Source organism: Pelophylax lessonae (assembly GCF_965119305.1).
Source record: "Pelophylax lessonae genome assembly, chromosome: 1".
Taxonomy (NCBI): Eukaryota; Metazoa; Chordata; class Amphibia; order Anura; family Ranidae; genus Pelophylax; species Pelophylax lessonae.
In genome coordinates this window covers 800,008,596-800,025,251 of record NC_138768.1, presented here as the reverse complement: position 1 = coordinate 800,025,251, position 16,656 = coordinate 800,008,596, and the positions used below count along the sequence as shown (strand labels likewise).

The following is a 16,656-nucleotide window of genomic DNA, read 5'->3' as shown; positions in this document are numbered from 1 at the left end:
GTCATGTGCTGGTTTACTTTCCGTATGTTTTTTCTTCTCTGAGCATGCCCAGTCTTGCTCATCAGATTTTTGTGTGCCGAAATTTGTACTGACTGACGGCAAATCGGCCGTTCTGTTGACGGCCAACAAAAATTTTATAGCCTGCACACCAGATTTTGTTCGGCAGAGAAGTCGCAGTGGGTTGTCGGAAGCATCATACTAACAAGCCGACAATCGGCTGATCAGACATTGGCCGAAAATTCACGGCCAACAATCGGTGCGTGTGTATGGGGCATAAGACTGGGATGCCGTTAAAGTTCATGTGTGTGTAAAGGCAGGTGTCCCAATACTTTTTACAATAAAGTATATACAGTGGGTACAGAAAGTATTCAGACCCCCTTAAATTTTTCACTCTTTGTTATATTGCAGCCATTTGCTAAAATCATTTAAGTTCATTCTTCTTCCTCATGAATGTACACATAGCACCCCATACTGACAGAAAAACACAGAATTGTTGACATTGTTGCAGATTTATTAAAAAAGAAAAACTGAAATATCACATGGTCCTAAGTATTCAGACCCTTTGCTCAGTATTTAGTAGAAGCCCCCTTTTGATCTAATACAGCCAGGAGTCTTTTTGGGAAAGATACAACAAGTCTTTCACACCTGGATTTGGGGATCCTCTGCCATTCCTCCTTGCAGATCCTCTCCAGTTCTGTCATGTTGGATGGTAAACGTTGGTGGACAGCCATTTTTAGGTCTCTCCAGAGATGCTCAATTGGGTTTAAGTCAGGGCTCTGGCTGGGCCATTCAAGAACAGTCACGGAGTTGTTGTGAAGCCACTCCTTCGTTATTTTAGCTGTGTGCTTAGGGTCATTGTCTTGTTGGAAGGTAAACCTTCGGCCCAGTCTGAGGTCCAGAGCACTCTAGGGAAGGTTTTTGTCCAGGATATCCCTGTACTTGGCCGCATTCATCTTTTCCTCGATTGCAACCAGTCGTCCTGTCCCTGCAGCTGAAAAACACCCCCACAGCATGATGCTGCCACCACCATGCTTCACTGTTGGGACTGTATTGGACAGGTGATGAGCAGTGCCTGGTTTTCTCCACACATACCGCTTAGAATTAAGGCCAAAAAGTTCTATTTTGGACTCATCAGACCAGAGAATCTTATTTCTCACCATCTTGATGTCCTTCAGGTGTTTTTTAGCAAACTCCATGCAGGCTTTCATGTGTCTTACACTGAGGAGAGGCTTCCGTCGGGCCACTCTGCCATAAAGCCCCGACTGGTGGAGGGCTGCAGTGATGGTTGACTTTCTACAACTTTCTCCCATCTCCTGACTGCATCTCTGGAGCTAAGCCACAGTGATCTTTGGGTTCTTCTTTACCTCTCTCACCAAGGCTCTTCTCCCCCGATAGCTCAGTTTGGCCGGACGGCCAGCTCTAGGAAGGGTTCTGGTCGTCCCAAACGTCTTCCATTTGAGGATTATGGAGGCCACTGTGTTCTTAGGAACCTTAAGTGCAGCAGAAATCTTTTTGTAACCTTGGCCAGATCTGTGCCTTGCCACAATTCTGTCTCTGAGCTCTTCAGGCAGTTCCTTTGACCTCATGATTCTCATTTGCTCTGACATGCATTGTGATCTGGAAGGTCTTATATAGACAGGTGTGTGGCTTTCCTAATCAAGTCCAATCAGTATAATCAAACACAGCTGGACTCAAATGAAGGTGTAGAACCATCTCAAGGATGATCAGAAGAAATGGAAAGCACCTGAGTTAAATATATGAGTGTCACAGCAAAGGGTCTGAATACTTAGGACCATGTGATATTTCAGTTTTTCTTTTTTAATAAATCTGCAACAATGTCAACAATTCTGTGTTTTTCTGTCAGTATGGGGTGCTATGTGTACATTCGTGAGGAAGAAGAATGAACTTAAATGATTTTATCAAATGGCTGCAATATAACAAAGAGTGAAAAATTTAAGGGGGTCTGAATACTTTCCGTACCCACTGTTTTATGTGTTTCATTATTTGTTGCTATTTTTTCAGCTTTTCATCCACTCTTATTTAATTTATTATGAATTATTCATTTTTTTATTTTTGTAAGGGGTTAAAGTGATTTTAAAAGGCAGAAGGTTTTATTTATCTAATTGCATTATATACATTGGGATAAAAAAAAAAAAAAAAACCTTCTGTGTGCAGCAGCGCCCCAGCCCCATCTCAACCCAGTGATGTTGCACAAGACAGTGGGCTGTCCAGGACTCTCCTTCCTCATTGGTTGAGACAGTAGCGGGCGCCATTGGCTGAATGGACACACAGAGTTGTAGCTTGGCTCGGGTGCCCCCATAGCAAGCTGCTTGCTGTGGTGGCACTCAACAGGAGGGAGGAGCCAGGATCAGCGAAGCGGGACCCGAGAAGAGGAGGAACATGGCTGCCCTGTGCAAAAGCAACTGCACAGAGGAGGTAAGTATAACATGTATGTTATTTTTAAAAAAAAAAAAAAAAGACTTTAGTATCAGATTAACCACTTCCTGACCACTTGCCACATATTTACTGTGGCAGGGTGGCTCTCCTGCGCAAACTGACGTAGGGGTATGTCGGTCACACGTGGGAAGCTAGGGGGGAATTGTTTAGTTTACATTCAGCTGTCAGTGGGGAACCCCGCCCACAGATGAGGATTCGTCTGTTGGTAAGGATGTGGAGGCTGGCTTGCTGGTCTGCTCCTCAGCAACCAACTATTCACGGCCGCTCACTTCTTAACAAAAATGCTACTGTTCCTAAACACTTTTTAAAATGCTCCTAAACACTGCAAAAACGCTGGCATAAAAAAAATATATATATATATATATTAGCGTTTTTATCCAGTGCTTTTTGAGCATCTTGTGTGCATGTAGCCAAAATGGGCAGCACAAGAACTGCTCTGACACATGCCTGTAGAATACTGGAGTACTATAGTGCTTGCTATTGGTGACTCTGGAAGGAGGAAGGAAATCACAGCTGCACTTTTGTTTCAAGTGCACATTTTTAGTTCTGGGAATAAGTGGAGTACCATATAAATATTAGCCTATGTGGTTGCCACGGGTTACTACTGCGGAATTCTTATCAGTTACTGTATATATGCACTTTATATGCGATTGCCCTCTTTGGACTGAATTATTGGGGAAAGTAATATCAGGGGAATTAAATAAACCCTACAACACCATTCTTGCAGTATGGCCCCTTTAAAAACCAGCTGCACTTAATTCAGGAAAGCTTCACAACAGTTTTGTTCCATGGTTTGACAGACCCAAGTAGTTCTTGTTTGCACCACAAAAAAAATAAATAAATCAGTCAGTAATATCACGTATCGGTCTCTGACAGGTAGATCGGGTGCAGTGTTGGGAGAAAACTATTCAATCCAAAGGCGCTTTTCCACTGCACGGTACGGATCGGTTTGGCGCTTTTCCACTGCATGGTACATGTTAGAACGGTTCAGTAAAGTTTGGTACAGCGGCGCTTTTCCACTACATGGTACGGCTCGCTTAAACAGTACCACCTCGGTTGGGGTTCCAAGCAGGCCGTACCGATACCATATCCCACAATCCTTTGCATGCAGCATTGATTGTTTGTCACTACTAGCCACCAGGGCCGTCTTTAATATTGATTGGACCCTGGGCAAACATTTTCTTTGGTCCCCCGCCCCCCCCCAACCCCCCGATGCAATTTCGCTCTCCACCTTCTCTGAGACATACAATAAACAGCAGCTAGACTCAAAATCAGTTTACTCAATCAGATCAGGTAGCAATTGCAATTGGTTGCCAGAGGTTACAGTGTATCATTACTGCTCACTAACTGACTGCTAGAGGTTACAGCACACACTATGGCTCACTGTTTATTTGCTCGAGGTTACAGCATATGACTACTGCTTGTTGATTGGTTTCTAGAGATTACTGTACAATAACACTGCTCACTGATTGGTTGCTAGAGGTTACTGAACATCCTTACCACTCACTAATTGGTTACTAGAGGTTACTGCATATTATTACTGCTCACTGATTGGTTGCTAGAGGTTACTGCACATCCTTACCGATTAATAATTGGTTGCAAGAGGATAGTGCACATCATTACTGCCCACTGATTGGTTTCTTGGTGCACACCATGGACTGGGGAGGTGAGGGGACCCATCAATAGACAGAAAACTCCTAGGGATACTAGGACTCCTGGGATCAGTGGCATTGCTGGGGAAAGGGGGTGATCAGTGGCAATGCTGAGGGGTAGATGGGATCAGTGGCAGTGGTGGGGGGATGGGATTAGTCAGGAGGTAGTACACTGTGGCAAATTCTGAATCATGTAGAGCAAAGCAGGAAATATTTGGCAAGTATATAGTGGGGGATTCTACACTGACCACCAATGCGAGGGGAGATTCTACACTGACCACCAATGTGAGGGGCAATTTGCACTGACCACAATGTAATGGGTGCTTTTACGCCCCCACCAATATAAAGAGGGATTTCTACACTGACACCAATGTAAAAGGAGCATTTTTACCAACCACCAGTGTAAGGGGGAATATACAATGACCTCCATGTAAGCGGGAGTTTACACTGACAACCATTGTTGAGGAGATTTGTACTGACCACCAATGTAAGGGCAATTCTGCACCTACCACCACTGTAAAGGGAAATGTACACTGGTCACCAATGTAATGAAGAAGTTACACTGACAACCAAAGTAAGGGGGACATGACCACTAGTGTGATTGAAAGGATTTTTCACCAAGCCCCAGTGTAATGATAAGATTTACACTGACCACCAATGTAACTGAGACATTTAGCCTGCATTCACATTTCTTCTGTCATGAAAACATGCAAAATTGCTTTCCTGACACCATAGAAATGTGCTGCCCTTCACCTGGTACACAGCAGTGGCATTCATTGTTAATGACACCTTCACGCATCTGCTGAGATGTGCGTATTCACATCCACCAGCATTAAGGGTGCTCTGCCATCATGGTGTTTTGAAAAAGGTTCCCCCCTCCAAATTGCAGAACAGGCTGATGGTAGGCTTAATGACCTCAGTTGTAGGCAGGACTTTCAAGCCTTTACCTCCCCAGTGGGCAGCATTCAACAGAAGTGAAGGTGGATATGACCTCAGGGTGTCATGATATACATATGAATGCTGCCTCTATTTACATATCATTGCAGCTGGTCCGCGGCTATTTACATATTAATGCCACACAATTTACATATCATTGCAGGTTATTTACAGGTAAACACAGGGTCTGCAGGTGAGTCATCTGTACATGGCAATAGGGAAGAGCTGGGCAGCTATGGGACTAAAACTTTAAGGAAATTTAAACAGGGATAGTTGGCAAGTATGAGGCAGCTGCTTTGGGCCCCACAACAATGATGGGGCCCAGGGCAGCTGCCCCTTTTGCCCTGCCTTAAAGACGGCCCTGCTAGCCACTGATTGGTCAGAGAATCGTTGTAATCCCACCCACTTACAACTTTAGTGGAAAAGCAAACCGAGCCGAGTAGAGCCTATACAGTGCTGAAACGTGCGGACTCGTAGCACGCAGTGGAAAAGCAAACTGAGCCGAGCTGGGCAAAGCAGTGCTGAGTGGAGCCGAGCCGGTACTTCCAGTGGAAAAGTGCCATAAGGTCTCTGAAGACGACACGTGGCCACAAAATGAAACTGAACAAGAAGTGGTTCACTCCTAAAGTGGAACTTGACCCATAAAAACTTAAAAAATAAAAAAAATAAATGTATTTTAGCAAGGAACATACATTCCACATTACCCAGTTCCGGAGCACCCGCCGCAGTTTTACTGCAGCAGGCAGCCCCTCCTGCGCGAACCGATGTAGGATGCGCACCTGGTGCTAGGGAGCAAGTTCCTATCCCCACTAGGTAGTTGGGATGTCAATGCACAGGGCTGGCGGCACCGATTGGCGCCGGCCACCCGCGATTGCTCCCCGCTGAGAGAGAATGGTCAGCTGTTGTAAACACAGCCGAACGTTGTTCTCTCTGAAATGATCACAGAGCGCCTGTGATCCTTCTATATAGGATCACAGGTCTCTATGATCATTTCACAAGCCACGCCCCCCCAGTTAGTAAACACACCCCTAGACTTAAATTTAACCCTTTGATCATCCACTAGGTTAACCCCTTCCCTGCCAGTGACATTATTAAAGTAACAGTGCATATGTTTAGCACTGATTACTGTAGTAATATTACTGGTCCTCCCAAAAGTGTCAAAAATGTCAGTTAGGGGTCCGATCTGTCCACTGCAATGTCGCAGCCCCGCAAAAAAAAAAAACGCAGATCGCCGGCATTGCTAGTGAAAAAATAAATAAAAATGACAAATCTTTCCCCTAGTTTGTAGACGCAATAACTTTTGCGCAAACCAATCAAAATATGCTAAATGGGGTGGGTGCAGCCGTACTGGGTGAGAGGATGGCCAAAAAGTTAGAGGGGCTTTTAAACTAGGGAATGGGGGGGAGGGTACAGATGTAGAATTAGCCAGTGGAAAGCAAGTTTCAGAGGGCAGAAATGGGGGCATTAGCGGTAGGGTGTTCGGAGCCCCTATACCCAGGGTGGGTACGGGGAAAAATCAAGAGAGCAGCCTAAAAACATCAAAATTACGAGGCTTATATACCAATGCCAGAAGCCTGGCCAACAAGATGGGAGAGCTGGAGCTGCTGATGTTTGAGGAGGACTTAGATTTTGTGAGGATAACTGAGACTTGGTTTGACAGCTCTCATGACTGGATGGCGACCATTCAGGGGTATTCCCTTTATCGCAGAGATAGAGAGGGTAAAAAAGGGGGAGGGGTATGTTTGTATATTAAGAACAGTATACAGGTAAATATGAGGGATGATATTAATAATGGAGCTATGGACGAGGCAGAATCCCTATGGGTAGAGCTTCAAAGGAAAGGCACGGTGGGGAAGGTAATATTGGGCGTATGCTATAGGCCCCCAAACCAGAGGGAGGAGGGTGAGGCGGACCTCATGTTACAGATAGGATTGGCAGCAAGGATGGGAAATGTCATTATAATGGGGGACTTTAATTATCCTGATATAGACTGGGCAGAAGGAACCGCGCATTCAGCCAAGGCTCGGCAGTTCCTAAATGTTTTGCAGGACAATTTCATGGGTCAGATGGTGAATGCACCGACAAGAAACAATGCGGTACTTGACCTACTGATTACCAACAATACAGACCTGATCACGGATATAGAAATACGGGACAACTTAGGGAACAGTGACCATAGGTCAATTGGTTTCAGTATTAATTACAGTAATAGGAAACACAAGGGTAATATAAGGACACTGAATTTCAAAAGAGCCAATTTCCCTAAACTGCGCTCGCTGCTAGAAAATATCAAATGGGATAGAACCCTGGGAACAAAGAACACGGAGGGAAAAATGGGAGTGCTTCAAGAGCATACTTAACAAGGGGGTGGGCCAGTGCATTCCACAGGGAAATAAATTTAAAAGAGCAAAACTAAACCCTGGGTGGCTAAACTCCAACATAAAAATGTATATTAGAGCTAAAGAAAAGGCCTTCAAAAAATACAAGACTGAGGGGTCATTGGCAGCATTTAAGCATTACAAAGAGTGTAATAAGAAATGTAAAGATGAAATCAGGGCGGCTAAAATGGAACACGAGAGACATATAGCGGAGGAGAGTAAAAAGAACCTCAAGAAGTTCTTTAAGTATATAAACAGTAAGAAAGCGAGGCCAGAACACATTGGCCCCATAAAAGATGATAAAGGAAAAATGGCCACTGAGGACAGAGAAAAGGCGGAAGTGTTAAATAATTTCTTCTCTTCAGTCTTCACAAAGGAATCGGGGGGCTACACGAACCCCGCTTGTAAGGCCGAACTAAATAATACACCTCAGGAAGTGCCGCCATGGCTAACAGAGGATAGACTTAGAGCTAAATTAGAGAAACTTAACATAAATAAATCCCCGGGACCGGATGGCTTGCACCCAAGGGTTCTAAATGAGCTCAGTCAGGTGATTGCCAGACCATTATTCTTGATCTTTAAGGATAGTTTACAGACAGGTATGGTGCCAGCTGATTGGAAAAAAGCCAACGTGGTACCAATATTTAAAAAGGGGCCGAGATATATCCCGGGTAACTATAGGCCGGTCAGCCTCACATCAGTAGTCTGCAAAATTTTGGAGGGGATGATAAGGGACCACATACAAGACTTTAGTAATGAAAACGGTATTATAAGTAGTAATCAGCATGGATTCATGAAAAATCGTTCATGCCAAACCAATCTATTAACCTTCTACGATGAAGTGAGCTGCCACTTAGATAAAGGTAAGCCTGTGGATGTGGTGTATCTGGACTTTGCAAAGGCCTTTGACACCGTTCCCCACAAACGCTTACTGTACAAACTAAGGAAGGTAGGTATGGACCATAAGGTGAGTACCTGGATAGAGAACTGGCTCCAGGGGAGAGTCCAGAGGGTGGTGATTAATGGGGAGTACTCGGATTGGGCGGGTGTGGAAAGTGGGGTCCCCCAGGGTTCTGTCCTGGGACCAATCCTGTTTAATTTATTCATAAATGATCTAGAGGAGGGGATATCTAGTACAATCTCAGTATTTGCAGATGATACTAAATTAGGCATGCCAATATCTTCTATGCAGGATGTGGAAATCTTGCAAGCAGACCTGAACAAAATAACGGGGTGGGCAACTACATGGCAGATGAGATTTAATGTAGAAAAATGTAAAGTAATGCACTTGGGGGCCAGAAACCAGAAAGCAAGCTACTCACTAGGGGGGGAACCTCTGGATGAGTCTAGGATGGAAAGGGACCTGGGGGTACTGGTAGACAACAGGCTTGGAAGTGGCATGCAATGCCAAGCCGCCGCAAGCAAAGCCAACAGAATACTGGGATGTATAAAAAAGGGGATTCACTCCAGAAATAAAGAGATTATTCTTCCACTCTACAAGACTCTGGTCCGGCCACATCTGGAGTATGCTGTCCAGTTCTGGGCACCGGTCCTCAGGAAGGATGTGCTGGAACTGGAGAAAGTCCAGAGAAGGGCAACAAAAATAATTAGGGGAATGGAGGACATCGGCTATGAGGAAAGACTACAAGCACTGAACCTATTCTCTCTGGAGAAGAGACGCTTGAGGGGGGATATGATATCAATGTACAAATACTGTACTGGTGACCCTAGCATAAGGAACAAACTATTTAGAGTAAGGGAATACAATAAGACACGTGGCCACTCACTAAAACTAGAGAAAAGGCGGTTTAACCTTAAAGTGCGTAAGGGGTTCTTCACTGTAAGAGCGGTAAGGATGTGGAATTCTCTTCCGCAAGCAGTCGTATCAGCAGGGAGCATTGATAGTTTCAAAAAACTATTGGATGGACACCTTAAAGACCACAACATACAGGGGTATACAATGTACGGTTAAAAGCGAACACACACTCACATCATAGGTTGAACTGGATGGACTTGTGTCTTTTTTCAGCCTCACTAACTATGTAACTATGTAACTATGTTATTGCGATTTTTTTTACCAACAATATGTAGCAGAATACAAATTGGCCTAAAAAGGATGAATATATAATATATTATTTTCATAATATTGTTGTTTTTAGCGCAAAATATAAAAGTCACACAGGTAATCAAATAGAAAGCTCTATTTGTGGGAAAAAAGGACATAAATTTTATTTAGGTACAGTGTCGCATGACTGCGCAAGTTTCCGTTAAAATAATGCAGTGCTGAATCGCAAAAAATGCCCTGGTTATTAAGGGGGCAAATCCTTCTGGTCCAGAACTGGTTAATAATTATGCTACCAAATTTTATGTGCTGTAAATTGCTTCCAGCATTGCTCCTGTTTCTTCTTGCTGGAGGAGTCATTTTGTTGAGGCCCAGAGCCCCTGAATAGTAGTAAGGGCTCTTTCACACGGCCGCTCTGTGTGTCCGCAAATCATCCTATTTTTTTGCGGATGATTTGCGGACATAATGTAAGTGAATGGCACTGCGGATGTCAGCGGAATACCATCCGCTGACATCCGATTTTCTTCTTTCAGTTCTGTTCCGTTTTTTGGAACGGAACAGAACCCTATTTTTTCATCCGTGTAAAAAACGGAAAGGAAGGAAAATCGGATGTCAGCGGTGTCATCCGCTGACATCCGCAATGCCATAGAAATACATTATGTCCGCATATCATCCACAAACGGATGGGATGATATGCGGGCACACGGAGCGGATGACACAAATGTCATCCGCTCCGTGGAAAAAAAAAGTCCCGCAGCGGACTAAAGCAGCGGAGCGGCCGTGTGAAAGAAGCCTAAATCATTTATTTATTTTTTTTAATAACAAACATGTTATAGTTACCTGCTCTGTGCAGTGGTTTTGCACAGAGCAGACTGGATCCTTCTCCACTCGGGAGCTCAGCCCGACCCCCTCCGTCTCAGATCACTGGCTGTGATTGACAGCAGTGGGACTGATTCCAAAAGCCAATCAGGAGTGCGAGTCCCCGGAGAGGCAAGGCTCTCGTGGACATTGCTGGATCGGGATGGGGCTCAGGTAGGCATTAGGGGGGCTGAATAGGGAGCTGCACACAGAAGGCTTTTTTTCTTCATGCCTAGAAAAAAAAAAAAACAAAAAAAAAAAAAAAAAACTCAAGCCTTTACAACCACTTTAAGCTCTCACTCAACTTTAATTGCAGTACCTCTGCTCTTTACACTGGTCACCAAGACCATGGGTTCTTTAATGCGGTCCTGCTAGATCACTTTTAGGCTGCCCATTTTGCAGTTATAGCATATACAGTACCTCACAAAAGTGAGTACACCCCTCCAGCTCCTTGTAATGACAGCCGAGCGGCTTCTCAGCCACATCAGTTGTCATTACAAGACAGCCGACCGTCGGCTATGGACACCGATACCGGGATGATGCCTCTAGCTGCAGGCATCACTCCGGTACAGCACTTTCCCGAAATATCGGCAATATCAGTAACCTCCGGGGCCGATTCCGATATATCGGGGAAAGTGCAGATCGGCATTGCCGATAATCGGTCGATGCCTAGTTCCAAGCGCTCAAAAGCTGAAGATGAGTTCTGGATGCAAAGGGTAAAAGAAAACAGGGCTGACCTGTTCAGCTGTCAGGGTACATTATGGAGAATGCAGCATACAAACAGAAAAATAGACAGCGCTCGGCGCACAGTCCATATCTTTGTGTTCATAAACACACCCATATACACCACTCAGCCATAACATTGACCAATGACAGGCTGGGTTCACACATGTCCGGCTGTGGTTTGCGGTCAAGAGCGGATTTGTTCAACGATTCAGGTGCAAATTTTTACTTGAATTCGCACCTAAACCGTACCCAAAAATCGCACAGGACCCTTTTTAGAAACAGACCGCGGCCGTGAGTGAAACGGTTCCATTGAAAGCCGGTTCAATTCACGTTATGCAAATCGGATGCTGTTAAAAAGCATCTGACTCGCATATATGTGAACCCAGCCTTGAGTCCTGGTTCACACATATGTGATGCGGGGACCCTGCGAATCCACTGCGTGTTCCCGCATCGCACTCAACTCGCAGGAAGTTCACACTGCCATATGCGAATCGCTGGGGTGTCAATCCAAGGTAACGACACCCCCAGATCAGTTCGCATATGGCAGTGCGAAACTGTCAGTTCGGACATGAATCGGATCGCATAGATTGTGAACACCCGTGCGATCCGATTCTGGTGCGGACCCAAAAAAGGGTCCTGTGCGACTTTTGTCCAAATGCAATGCAAATTCAGCCATACAATCTGTGATTTGCAAAGCATTGCACTGCAAAACACATGCGATGTCTGTCGTCGCATATGTGTGAATCGGTTCTTAGGCCCCTTTCACACATACGGTCCGTTCAGTTCATCAGTTCAGTCACGTCAAAATGTATCCGTTTTTCATCCGTTTTCCATGCATTTTTCCTCCATTTTTCATCTGTTTTTCGTCAGTTGTCATACGTTTTTCGTCCGATCCGTTTTTTTGACGGATGAAAAATAGGGCATTCATCCGTTCAAAAAAACGGACATTGACGGAAGCGGATGAAAACGGATGTTAACTGATGATCATCCGTTGTCATCCGTTTTTACATAGAGATACACTGATGTCCGTTTTTCATCCGTCAACAGATGGATGAAAAACGGACAGCACGTGTAAGTGAAAAAGATTGATTATCTTGTGACAATGGCACCTGAAAGTGGGTGGGAATTATTAGGCAGCAAGAGTGAACATGTTGTCCCTGAAGTTCTGTGCTGAAAGCAATGGGCTGCCCTATGTGTGTTGCGCAAAAAAGATTTGCATTTTAAATGACTAGATGCGGACGCAGCCTCGGTATCGGGGGTGAAAGGGATCAGCTCAAAATATCTGCCTTGGTGCGTTAGGGCGCTGTCCAACGCAAAAGAAATTGTGACAAACGCTAACACGCACTTCCTCTGAAGTCACGCCACTGAAGCCAATAGAAAGGAATCTAGACACGTCAATAAACATTGAAGAGGACTTTTGTATTGAATACCAATGTGTATCATGACGCGTTGACGCGCGTCCTAACGCTTGCGCTGAGAGGTGGAGAACGCGTTAACTAAACACACCCCCGCCGCACAGTGATTGGATGGTAGAGAGGGTGACACCATTACACACAGGGGACACCGCTGACCTTTGATGACGAGCTCCTTCCGGGGATCTGTACAGGTGTAATGGGGGTTGGATTTGGGGATGAGGCTCCTCAGGAGGAGGAGCCTGCCCTCTCCTGGCTCCTCATTGGCTCTGATAGCACTTAGAACCTCTTCATCTCCTCCAGGGCAACTCAGCCCGGCCAGTAGGGGGAGCAGCTCCTTCAGTGTCCCATCCCCCTCCTCCTCCTTCTTCCAGTCCCAGCTCTGCTCTATACACGAGCCGCACAGCCTCTTATTCAGCACCTGAGCCTTCTCCAACCACACCGACACCGCCGACCAGAACCCGCCCGGCAGCACCGAACCCCCGGTATCCCGTACACACACACGGCTCAACTCCGGCATGCTGAACACTACCGGTGCCGAGAGATGACGCGTCCGCCTGTCAGTCTCCAATGCAGAGTTCGCTCTATGAATAAGAACATTGTGGTCTACACAAAAATGGCCGCCGTGCATTCTCCCTCAGCGGGCGCACAGTGATGACGCTTTTTTACCATAGTCCTATCTCGCAACAACTCAGTGCTCCATAAACTCGCAGTAAATGTATGTATTATTGTGTACAGAAGTTTTTGAACCACAAATGAGAGGGAAATAAACAAGGAGCTGTAATAAAAGATTAGTGACTTTACTGTTTCCCTTATTAAAGATGGCGTACTTGGCTCCGCCTACAGGAACTATCTGTGGAGTCAGGTCCTGGCAGCTGACTGGTACTGGCAGAGGTTGTGTTGTGCACCTAAACACAGGTGAGTAGTATGGGGGAGGGTGTAGAAAGGTAAAGTGACAAAAACCAGAGCACCCAATTAGAAGCTACTTCTCATTTCACCACTGCTGCAAAAATGTTTGCATTTACTGCATTTATATAGAGCTGACAATTAATGGAGCACTTTACATATACATTGTCTCATCAGTCCCTGCCCTCAAGGAGATTACAAGTTGGGGTGGGATCAGGCGTGTTCGGATTGTAGTCCCAACCTCTCTAAGCAATCCCACCAGGAAGCCGTCACTGTGCACCGCCAATCATAGGTAGTGAGGCGTTTCTCAGCTCGCTGCTGCCCATACACACGCCCTGACTAGGCTGCTCATGATTGGCGGTGTGTAGGGACGGCTTCCTGGAGGGATTGCTCAGGTGAGTTGGAACCAGGATCCGAACACACCTGAGCCCATCACTATTTACAAGCTAAGATCCCTAAAGGTCCTTTCACACTGGCCTTCCAATCAGGTCCGCCTGTCAGTTTTTCAGGCGGACCTGATCAGATGCTCAATGCACCCCTATGGAGCAATAAATGTCAGGGGTGACATGTCCGCTGACACCCGCTGCTATCCGGTCTGATCCTGTCCGTGAAATCCAGATAGATGGAAACCCTATTTTCCATCCCTCTGGAGGATCAGATTGGATGAAAACGGACAGGCGGTCCATTTTCATCCAATCTCCCATAGAGTAGAGTGGGGCTCTGACAGGTCTTTCTCAGCACAGTGAGCTGAGACAGACCTGTCACTATGTGCTATAAACAAAAAAAAAAAAGGCCGACAATTTAAATAAAAATAAAAAATATTTTTTACTTACTGCTATTAAAACCTATCCAATAAAAAAATGTAAAAAAATATTATTATTTTACCAATCCCAATAAACTTATATTGATTGGTTTACACGAACAGTATAGCGTCTACAAACTATGAGATCTATTTATGGATTTTTTTTATATACTAATGGTGGCCATCAGCAACTTCTAGCGATATTGCAGCAGACAACTGGACAGGATTCGACACTTTTTGGGAACCAGTGACACTAATACAGTGATCAGCGCTAGTCATATGCACTGCAACTGTACTAATGACCTTGCCTGGGAAGAAATTAAACCTCTAAGACGATCAAAGGGTTAAATGTGTACGTGGCCAGTGCTTTTGTGTACTGTGTTAGGTACTTTTACTCATTTGAAGGAACACAAAATCCATCCCTTCCTCCCTCTCAGAACAGCAATCTGCCTTGTTTTTTACATAGGCAGATCCCCGTTCTGTGTATTTTACTGATGATCAGCGGGTGCCGGCGAACATCCAGCGCCCGGCTCCCACAGATCAGCTTCTGCTGTGAATATTCACAGGAGAAGTGGAAGGCTAATGGCGCACACACCCCCTGCAGGTGGGAGTGCAGAATCACATATATATATGTGATTCTACACAGGAGAGCCACTCTGTAGCAGTAAAACTGCTATTGGGTGGTTTTTAAGTTGTGAATGGCACCCGGACACATCTACCAGTGCGTGCAAACAAAGTACCATGTGTTTTGGTGCACCGTGATTTTTCAAAAGGGTTATGCACCTCTTAAGTGCATTTTGCACATGTAGGACTAAACCATTGAAATCGGTGTGTTTCCCTAAACGTAATGCGTGGTGGTATCAATGCTCAGTCACACCTGCATAAGTGTGAACAGAGCCTAAGCAGTACTTTCTGAGCAAGTGCCTTATAAAAGTATACTGTAAGGTGGCTTCTTAGGGTAGTATAAAATCAAGACCCAAGGCCTAGCCATTGGACTAGCACCTGCACTTATTTTGCATATTTATTTATTTTGTGCGTGTAACCTACACTTATTTATGTGTTCCCTTTTTTACTCTGGATGAAGAATGTGGGTCCTTGCGCCTACCCTGAAGTCTAGGGGGAAGATGTGTGACCATTGGGTTCCTTCCTCCTCTGCCTTGGGGGTCTGTCTTCAGGAGAGCCCCTAACTTTGTACTCGTTGGTCGACTTCAGCTGACTATAAGGAGAGGGGTCCGCTGGACCTTTTATCCATCTTTCAGTAATCAGTGTTTAAATCTAATCTCCAGGAATATTTTTTTCCAGGCATTCTTGGCCAGCTTGGCTTGTTATAAGTATAGTATGTAATATCTGGAGGGCCACTGGGGATGCTGTATATTACTCTAGTAGTCACCGATGCCACTATCTTCCAGGTTCTGTACAAACCGCTTCCCCTCTGCATGCTGACCAGAAAGGTCGCTCGCTCAACATCTCCTCTATTCCTGGAACACCTTGTATTTTTTTTCAATTAATATAAAAAATTTAAATTTTTTCAATTAATATAAGTCATTCTCTAATTGGACAAGATGGACCACCCCATCCCCCCCCAAACACACACCTTGTTCAATCAGAGAGCACCTTGTATTCATTGAAAAAAATACAAAAAGTTTCTATGAATGATTGTGGCGTTGAGTGAATTACCCCCTGTGTCGGCTGAATAGAATTAATGGGGAGTAAAGGAAAACAGAAAATTGTATCAAGTACTTACCGTCATTTTCCTTTCCTGACGCCAATCTATGGAGGCATACATATGATATAGCTCCGCCCCTATATCCACCCAAGGACCTCTTTCAATCTATAAAAGTCTGACTGAGCAACCTTCCCCCATTCTCTGTAAAATTAACAGGATCAAAAAAAAAGGAGGGTTCGTATTCTGTCATAGATAGGCGTCAGGAAAGGAAATATACAGTGAGTATTTGATACAATTTTACGTTTTCCTGACGCCATACATATGCTAAATAACAAGCTTAATAGGGAGGGCTAAAATGTATAATCAAACTTTATTACAATGGACATGGAAACCTGGACCGTCATTCTGTAGAAGTCCATTGATGTGCAAGCTCCCGGATCTTTCCTGTAGCACCTGAGGCAGGTGCACTGTGCCGACCAGCCTGCTGATTTGAAGATGTCTCCATGGGCAAATGCCAGAGTTTAAAGATGTAAAAATGGACCTAGCTAAACCTGTTTCACTTGTGGAGCCTCTTGCTTGGCCGCACTGTAAGTTTTCTGGATGACCTTGACTCTTCAAGATGACAAGGTTTTGCTGTAGGTTCCTCCTCCAAATTTGCCTGATGGAAACACAAACAGCCTTCCAGAGGATTTTTACTAAGAAGCTGCTTAAAGGTAGGCATTTTAGACACTTGGTACATCCAGTGTAGGTTAGGTGCTGTCTCTGCCGGAAAAGATGGAACCCCCGCTTTGCTTATAAGAT

The 16,656-nt window shown here is 44.9% G+C and overlaps 2 protein-coding genes across 3 annotated transcripts in view; one reads left to right on the top strand and one right to left on the bottom strand.

The window, feature by feature from the left end:
- Positions 1-13,025, bottom strand: part of TRMT44 (tRNA methyltransferase 44 homolog) — a 97,251-nt gene extending 84,226 nt beyond the window's left edge. For both annotated transcript variants that reach the window (XM_082243181.1, XM_082243182.1), the window contains exon 1: positions 12,641-13,025. In XM_082243181.1, the coding sequence (XP_082099307.1) occupies positions 12,641-13,001 (361 nt within the window). In that variant the 5' untranslated portion in view covers positions 13,002-13,025. The remainder of the gene's footprint in view (positions 1-12,640) is intronic.
- A 308-nt stretch (positions 13,026-13,333) lies between these two features.
- ACOX3 (acyl-CoA oxidase 3, pristanoyl) overlaps positions 13,334-16,656 on the top strand; it is a 225,092-nt gene continuing 221,769 nt past the window's right edge. The window contains exon 1 of the mRNA XM_082243725.1: positions 13,334-13,399. The gene's annotated coding sequence lies outside the window, so the exon portion shown is untranslated. The remainder of the gene's footprint in view (positions 13,400-16,656) is intronic.